This window comes from Opisthorchis viverrini (assembly GCF_000715545.1).
Source record: "Opisthorchis viverrini unplaced genomic scaffold opera_v5_277, whole genome shotgun sequence".
Taxonomy (NCBI): domain Eukaryota; kingdom Metazoa; phylum Platyhelminthes; class Trematoda; order Opisthorchiida; family Opisthorchiidae; genus Opisthorchis; species Opisthorchis viverrini.
In genome coordinates this window covers 26,206-34,956 of record NW_008751928.1, presented here as the reverse complement: position 1 = coordinate 34,956, position 8,751 = coordinate 26,206, and the positions used below count along the sequence as shown (strand labels likewise).

The following is an 8,751-nucleotide window of genomic DNA, read 5'->3' as shown; positions in this document are numbered from 1 at the left end:
CGAATATACACTCATTTGCAAACTAATTTGGTTCTTTCGAGAGACTCACCTGGAACCCAGCTGAATCTCTCGTTTATGATGTTCTCAGGCAACTGAATGTGCTGCACGAAATTAGCGAATATGCACTCAGCTGGGTTCCAGGTGAGTCTCTCGAAAGAACCAAATTAGTTTGCAAATGAGAAATCACAACCATTATCAGCGGTAGGAACCACATACTTGTCGTACAGCTGTTACAGGGTGGGGTAGGTAGCTGTGCATTGTAAGCGGGAGCTGATAAATTGGTGGTTGGTGCGTAAATACAGGAATGTCAGTGTTGGGAAGGGAGGTATGCACTGAAGGCAATAGCTTGGATGCACGGGCGCCATTGGGGGTGCAACTGGGCCATGTTTGTCAATGTGTCTAACAGATCGAGAAAAAACTGACAACTGTTAGTGTAATCGCGCCGTAGTCGTATAGTGTTGACAACCATGAGGGATATCCCCAGAAGATTGTAGGGATCAATGGGGTGCTACCGTATATTCCACTGAGAAAAATATCATGCACTACGTTGAATATTGGAAAATGGATTTTTATGGAAGCATTATAGGTTTCAAAAGCTGAATAATTAGCCCCAAAGAACAAGTGGCGCTCAAGAGTTAAAACCCATACATCTGTCAATATCCACAATGGCCCAAGATACAACTAGTTGCACTAGGTTTGCTTCAGTGATGAAAAGCAATTTTTACCATATGGGCTGGAAATACACACTAAGCGATGCTTGCACGCAACTCCCTCCCTGCCGGAGCGCATAACAGGCATCGAGAAAAACCTTGATGTTTTGAATATCAGACTAACTAAACTCTGAGGCACCTGTTACGCTACACATCCAGTTGAAGATATTCATTAGTCACACGTTAGAATAGTCCCAGTCTGCAAAACGACACAAAACAGATTGTAGTCACTTATCTTATTGAACGGATACCCAAACTCATCGGTTGGAGACTCACCTTTCTTTCAGTTCCTGCACTGAAGATAAATAACGGATCGATAGCGCAGTTTCGTAGGTCTTCAAGTTGCTTCGTCAGTGAGACAGCAAGTGACAAATATTCACCTCCCCATACATTCGAAAGTAATGGACCTCGAGTGAAAAATTCTGCGAAATCCCCTCCATCCACGACGACTGGGTTGTTGTGGAAGAGTACGGGCTCGAAATGAGAAAAGTCTTTGCATAGTATAGACTCAATCCCTGTTACTGGCATCCTAACGGATAGGTATGTGGCTCAGAAATTCTAAAATGTGGATAAGTAGGGACAACGAATAGCATCGTGATAGGCATTGAAACGACTGTCAACACAATGCTCAGTCAACCGAATGTATAGTAAAGTATAGCACCAATTCTGGAATGTTACACTGACCTAAGAGAGATGAAACGGTCGTAATTGCATCACCAGTGAAAACGGAAAGAGGTTGATCGCTAGTTCCTTTTAACCATGCTGGCTGTCCAAAAATCCGTGAATTAAGTCCAACCTATCTAGTCCTATCTGGAGGTGAGCAACCAGACATCACTCCATTCCTATTGCCTTCTATGGTTTGAACGGCACCTTAATGACTGAGTACCAATTTGGAATTTCATTGTTCGAATGCACCCTTATCTGATACACTTTGAATATAACGTCTGGTACGGTTGATCTTAGTCCCGCAGGTCTACAGAAGCACCAGATTCGAGAAAAGAAATCTTCCAGCTGTAGCACCCTTTCGGTGCCTAGCTGCCACGCCACATGAAAGAGACACGAGGGTTGGGATACTGCCAGATCTCCCAAGCCTAGACAGGGGAAGTCGAGAGGCAGAGGTCGGGTTCGAACCACGGACCTTCCGGTCAGTAAATTCGCGGTCTAACCACTTGGTCCATCTCGGAAAACTTAGCCAGTAACCCCATCCAGAGTTAACGACACTACCCCAATCAGTACCCTTGAAGTGAATTTTTAAGTTGAATCTGGAGATAGTGCTTGCAGTTTCGGGATCTGTTGTGTTCCTCCTGCATAACAATCACCGTAAAGAAGACAAGATCATGAATTAGCGAGCCGAGGACCTGATTGCGTGATTGCGAATAAGTTTACGGAGCAACGAAACTGCGTTTTGAAATCGAAATATTGGATGCCTGGGGCGAGATGGCCCAAGCAGTTAGAGCGAGAATTTACCAACCGGAAGGTCCGTGGTTCGAATCCGACCTCCGCCACTCGACTTCCCCTGTCTAGGCTTGGGCAAGCTGGCAGTATCCCAGCCCTCGTGCTTCTTTCGGGTGGCATGGCAGCTAGGCACCGAAAGGGTGCTACAGCTGAACGCTTTCTATCGTTGCGATTTCATCTTCTGTACTAGTCACTTTCAAAAGGCCTTTAGAATCATCACAACATCCGTTCCACCAAGACCAGCCATCGGTCAGGGTTACTTAAACAGGTTGTTCGACCACAAACTAGGCATCGTCCATCCACCTCAAATTGGAAAGTTAGCCAAAATATGTACAAGCTGGAGTTGGACAAACAAAAGATACTTTTCAAAGGTGGGTTTATTCGGTGGATTTAACGTAGGGCCAAACACTGGGGTAGCTCCACAGTTAGTCACCCATTACTGCATTTCGGTTTACTTGACGTCAAGAGGGTTCAGTAAGCGAAATACCCATGGTTAGAGCTCGAACCCTGCATCTCAACTGCTCTTATCTGGGATGGGGAACCTAGAAGTATCCCAGGCCTCATGTCTCCTTCGGGTGACACGGCAGCTAAGCAAAGAAAGTGCGTTAAAGCTGAACAATTAATTGTTACTTATCGTTATTACTGAATGTCAATGTATCTGAATTCTGAGACAACTACTTCTTGCACACTCGGCTAATCAAGAATACACGACTCAGTCAAGTAACAAGCTATCAACATTCCAGTTTGTAAGGGAGTAAGTAGATTACCTAACCCAGATGATGCTGCTTAACGGGTGACGGGACTCAGTCGCTAGGTTTTCTCACGCTCAAGGAAGTTACTGATGAAAAATCATGTGCTACTCGATGCGGCAACGGTGGAAGTTGACATTACTTGACTTAATTGAGGATGTCAAGTGCGCGAATTAGCAGAACAATGTGACTGGAACATGTGTTGTGCATTCCAAAGAGGCCCTGTTTTTCGTCTCAAGCAACCATTGGTGAAAGGTTCGCGAGAGACAGATCATGATGTAGCAACGGTAAGTTGCGGCGGCTACAATCAAACTAAGAGCTGTAGGATCTCCTCATCGGCCTGGCCAGTGCCAGCGTGATCCTCCATGCGTGTGGTTGAAACATCCTTGCCGATTCCACTGGCTTATTGTCTGAAGTACATAGCCAGTTTGTTGGATTTATGTAAGGTAAGGTCCGCAGAGTGCTGGGTCTTTCCAGCTGACATTACCATACTGCGACGTGTTCATATGTTTTCATAAAGGAAGCTACTCACAAGGTTGCTGAAAACTCTTCGACAGCCGACGACCGGTTTCGTCCTTCTGGGGGCTCATTACGTAGGCGCAGTCCCCAAGTTTCCGTCAACCTTATGTTCTACTTGAACCCTAATTGGACTGTTTTCGGGAAGTATACTCATTTGCAAATCAAGTTGGTTTTCACGAGAGATTCAACCCAATCTCTCGTTTATGATATTCAGTAACCTTGTGAGTAGTTTCCTTTATGAAAATATACTGCGATGTTTCGAATATCGTGTCAACTGAATCATGAGGCGGCCTGTGTGCAGCACATTCAGTTGTAGAATATCAAACGAGAGATTCAGTTGTCTCTCGTGAAGACCAAATTGATTCGCAAATGAGTGTTCAGATGTTTAATTCCAGGTGTGATCATTTTTATAAGAACATTAGGATTTTCAGCACTAACTTCCCATCCCCGACCTGTTTTTCCACTCTTTACTAGGATATTCTTTTCTCGCGGTTGCACGCCAGTGCACGTTGTTTATTGTCGATGATGATGCTTCCGAACAAGTCTAAGGTGTCGCTTAAAGGGATTTAGGTTCAGCAATCGTAATCGTATCAATGACAATGTTGAAGAGGAAAAGTGGAAGAGGACAGCCTTTCCTGACGGCACTTGATGTGGTGAACTCAGGCGGGCGTTTCCAACAGATCTTCACGTGCCCGCGGGAGTTGGCGTACAGCGACTTACGGAGGGTCAGGAATGTATGGGGGACATCTCTGCTCCACAGACACTACCATAGCGCCTGATGGCAGATTTCAAGTCAAGAAACACAACCACTGATGATTGCTGGAAGCACTGTTGCTGTTCCAGAATCAGTCGGAGGAAGGAAATGTGATCCATGCATCCCCTCGCAGAGCTTGATATTCATGGATCTGTCGCTCCGTGTTCAGGCAGCCTTAAAAGGATAAGACCAGAGAGTACGTTCGATGCCACAACTAACAGGTTGATTCCACAGTGGTTTTCACACAGCGTTCACATGATCTTTTTTGAAGGTAGAAATAATTGTCGACATGCCCGATTATTCAGGCGCTTTCTGTTCATTCCATATCACACTAAGGAGCTGTGTTAGATGGATCACCATGGATTCTCCACCTTCTTTGAAGAGGGGTGGATATAAACCACCTGGCCCTGATGCTTCTTTAATTTTCAGTATGGATATTTCGTACTTCATTTCTTTTTCCCGACGAGCGGTTAAAGGTTGCATTCTGTTCGCCCGTATGCACTATGTCCAGAGGCTGCTGCATGAGGCCAGCTAAAATGCCCTTTGCAGTCGAAGTTTTTGCGAGTAAATTAATGGGCTGCCTTTTTCATTTCGTGTTGATCAGCACGTAACTGAAGGGGTCACTCTCCGTTGTCTGTGCGATGAGCACCGACTCCCAATCAACCGCCCAAATGTGATCCCAAGGATCTCAGACTGTGGTTTGTTGGAGCAAATGCCGATACTGCAAACAGGCCCCGTTTTTATGCTGAGGCATTGAGCTTGACTGGGCTGAATAAACAAACGACGCAAAGATGACTGTGCCCCGGGATACAATCCAGAAAAGCACGGTCAGCTCTGGGGTTGAGTATAACTCTCACCGGACACACGGATGGAAAAATGCGAAAGAGCTGAGTTTACCCTAAGCGTTTTGAGATGCATGACCATGCTTGGGTATTGTATCTGTTTCAGAGACAGCATGCATCAATTTTAAAGGAGTATAGGGTCATACTGAGCGTTGCCTGTTTACCAATTCGACAGAGTACAGGCGTTGGAAGATCTCATGGATTTAGCAACGTGTTATTTTGTTCATTGTTAATAGGAGGCGGGGTGCATAAGGCATGCCTGTCAGATAACTAGCAATCAAATGACCCAGAAACGTTTGCTTGTGGTGGGAGATATTGGAGAGGGACATTGGTCGACAAAACCTGTATGAGGAAATTATATTTTCTGGTTGTTCAAACCGAGGAAAGGGTTTGATTAAGGTGCTCCAATTTGAGCCTCTGTCTCAAAAGTCTGGTGTGCTCGGCCGAACGGGGGTGGCCTAACTAAGGGGCACAGAAAGTAAGGCGCATCTGTCCCACTTTGTATGCGGCTGCGAATCGCGGGTGCCTTTTTAGCAGCAACAGACTTTTCGGTTTCAAAAGTAAGCCGACTGCACTGGATAATGCGCCGGCGGTCATTGTCAACGGCTGAAAGATTGGATTGTGCAGTTTATGAGGCCGGTCTTCTCAAGCCCGTCCTTCCTCGTGGGCAGGCAGCATTGCCGCTTGCATAAATATCGACATCCTGGTTAAAAAATCGCTCAGCTGTTACATCCTTTCGGTGCCTAACTGCCATGCTAACCGAAGTAAGCACGAGGGCTGTGATACTGCCAAGTTGCCCAAGCCTGGACAGGGGAAGTCGAGAGGTAGAGACATCCTGGTTGCCTGGGCGAAACACCACACTGCCTTTACACTCCTGTCGCAGATGACAGTACGACTCTACCTTCAGATCGCCTCGTACTACGATTACACGTAGTACAGGGTTTGACTGCTATTGGTTTGTCTGGTCTTCTTTGACCTTACTGGCATGGTTGCACCCTGTGAAGCGAAGTCCCGACCAATGTAGCCCACAGGATCAGTGCTCCTCAGGGCTTTATTTCTGGACTTCCACTACTCCTAGTCTATCATAAGTGTTACACCTAGCTACCATACCCGCTCTAGTGTCTTTGTGCCGAAAAGATTCACGAACAAATAACATAACGGCTTTATTGCAAGAAAGCGAGTGCAAAAGTTACAACGGCCTCATGCTATCTAAAGGGAACCTTTTGCCATTGATCCAGACTGTTTGATCGGTGTTTGATGAACACAAATCAGTATCGATCGTACTTCTATGAAACGCCTGAGCACTAATCATAGTCGGCATTGTTTCTGTGGCGTGCCTGAACACTCATCGGATTTTGCTGAATTGATTGAGTGATTGACCGTCTTGGATGCCCGCCAGCTTCCCTATTGAGGTCTAGTAGTTCTAGGGTCGCAGAAGTTTTCGGGCAGTCTCGAGTTATTTACAGGAATCTGACCTTCCTGACAGTTACGACCTGGAGGGACATTGACAGACCTGACCCACCTCTTCATTGGTGACCCCAAATCTTAGAAACTATCACATGCGTTTGAAGCACTACGTAGTCAACGGTTACCGCCACCTTAGGCATCAATGGTAGTGCCCATGGAATTAGTTGGTTCCACTGAGAAAAATAGCAGGGAATCTGAAAGTAACCTGATTTTTTATACTTCGATATGGAGTACTAGTTGGAGCTGCTACTACATCCCCACGAAGAATTTTTCGTTTTTATCCTCCCATACACACTATACCCGCACAATAAATGCCTTATATATGACTGAAATTACAAATCGTCCATGGACGGCGCTTCAGGTAGCGCTGAAATGCATCGACAACACTTGCATTGCGGGCCTATATAGACCGTGAAAGTTGCCGGAGTTAACACAGTGGAAAACATTTTATTTTGGGCCAATACGGAGTGTAATTAGAACGATCATTTGAAAACACTACTGTAGTGCACAGAAACAACCCAAGGTTGGTTTTTTGAAATTAAAATCCTATGGATCCATTCATGAACTCCTCATAGGACACAAGAACAAAATCGAGGGGCTGCGGTGCCACAGCCCTTCGATTTTGGTAAGTACGTAATTACCACTATTAAATGGCGATATTCCCGGGTACTTAATTTACGGCGATTGTTTCGCTGAGCGTCTTTATGGAACCCGAAAACAACTGCGAATCGACTTATAGTTGTGACCAGTTTTGTGGCTTAGGCTACAAAAACGGTCAAATTTGATCAGGGACGACAAGATCGGTCACCAAGATTAATACCCAGAAAAGAAACCATGACCGAAATCGGCATGTAAAGCATGCTGAATGGTTAAATACATCACATTAACATCAAGTCCGAGTGAGCCTACCTGGGTATGCGAGCCCCATCATACTAGCCGGTCCCCGAAATCAACATCATGGGCCAACAGCGGAATCTCCTCCAAGCGCAAACGACCTTGAGGAGTACAAGCAACCTAAAATTTACTGCCCTAACAAAACTGACTCATCTGGTTCAGTTCCTAATAGAAAAATAAGATTACAGTGTCTCGCGGAGGTAGTTGGCATTGTCCAACTGCCTATCAATGTAGCGGGAACCATTTTGATAAATGAAGGACAGGAGAAGTATTAATTATTAATTAATTATCCTGGGTGAACGGAGTTGTGGCAGCCGAATCCACTGGATTCAAGGATTTACGGCCTGAGGCCCCCAAACTTTCGCCCAAAGTTCGCGGTCACTTTCGTTTTTGTCGTTCTGTGGCTTCTTTGCGCCTGAAAGGCAAAAGCGAAAAAAGAGCATAGTACTACTTTTTATGTTCTCAGCGCGGGGCAGCAAGCTTGCTAACGCGAGGACACACAAATAAAGTCTACGGATTCACGTATTGATGCACAGGGTCGGGGCTTTTGCGCAAGTTTCCCGGGTCGATTTTTTTCTTGTCGGTCAATGGCTGTCGTTCACCAGAAAGGCACAAGTGGAAAAAGTGTGTAGCATTTCTCTTTATATTCTCAGCGCGGGGCAGTATGCCTGCCAGCGCGAGGATTCGCTTAAATAAATGTCTAATAGTGCTTTAAACTGGGTTCTAAATGGGGCGTGGACAACCGTCGGAGGAAGGTCATTCCACGCACCTACTACCGGAAGTGAGGAAAAATTTTGTCTAATGAATGTGTGTGCTCTGAGCTTGAAAATTTTCTTACCATGTCCGCGCGGTGTGTTTGCTGGCTCAACGGTGAAAACCTGTTTGCCAAGCTTTGTTCAAACAGGACATAAGTAAGAATTAGGTCCCCTCGGAGGCGACGGTACTCTAGGGGAGAGAGATCAAGCACTGCGAGACGTGTTTCCTAGTCAACGGATTTGAGGCCGGCAACCATTCTCGTAGCGGCTGGACACGCTCAATGAGGGTGGCGTCCTTCGTGCGTTCTGAATAGACAACCTGGTTGGCGTACTCCAGGGGCAGTCTGACGTAGGCCCCATAGAGTATTTGGAAGTCCATGCGAGTAATACGGGAGAAAGTGCGTCGGATCACCCGAAAAATGGCGAATGCCTTTTGGGCCGATTTTTCATGGTGTAGTGCGAAGGACGAGTTTGAGGAGACCCAGATGCCCAAATCCTTTTTGGCATCTCTCCTCATGATGTTTTCTGGTCCCTTTTTAACATGCATAACAAAGCCATTCGCTGAATCCCCTCCAAACGACACATGGACGCACTTTTCATCATTCA

The 8,751-nt window shown here is 45.9% G+C and overlaps 2 protein-coding genes across 2 annotated transcripts in view; one reads left to right on the top strand and one right to left on the bottom strand.

Moving 5' to 3' along the window:
* T265_14815 (hypothetical protein) overlaps positions 1–8,751 on the top strand; it is a gene marked incomplete at both ends in the record, with an annotated part of 31,949 nt that overhangs the window by 2,221 nt on the left and 20,977 nt on the right. Inside the window, one exon of the mRNA XM_009175403.1 lies at positions 89–141. Coding sequence (XP_009173667.1) covers positions 89–141 — 53 coding nt within the window. The remainder of the gene's footprint in view (positions 1–88; positions 142–8,751) is intronic.
* Positions 1–8,751, bottom strand: part of T265_09345 (hypothetical protein) — a gene marked incomplete at both ends in the record, with an annotated part of 16,602 nt that overhangs the window by 5,703 nt on the left and 2,148 nt on the right. The window contains 4 exons of the mRNA XM_009175386.1: positions 987–1,239; positions 7,905–8,077; positions 8,164–8,280; positions 8,366–8,677. Coding sequence (XP_009173650.1) covers positions 987–1,239; positions 7,905–8,077; positions 8,164–8,280; positions 8,366–8,677 — 855 coding nt within the window. The remainder of the gene's footprint in view (positions 1–986; positions 1,240–7,904; positions 8,078–8,163; positions 8,281–8,365; positions 8,678–8,751) is intronic.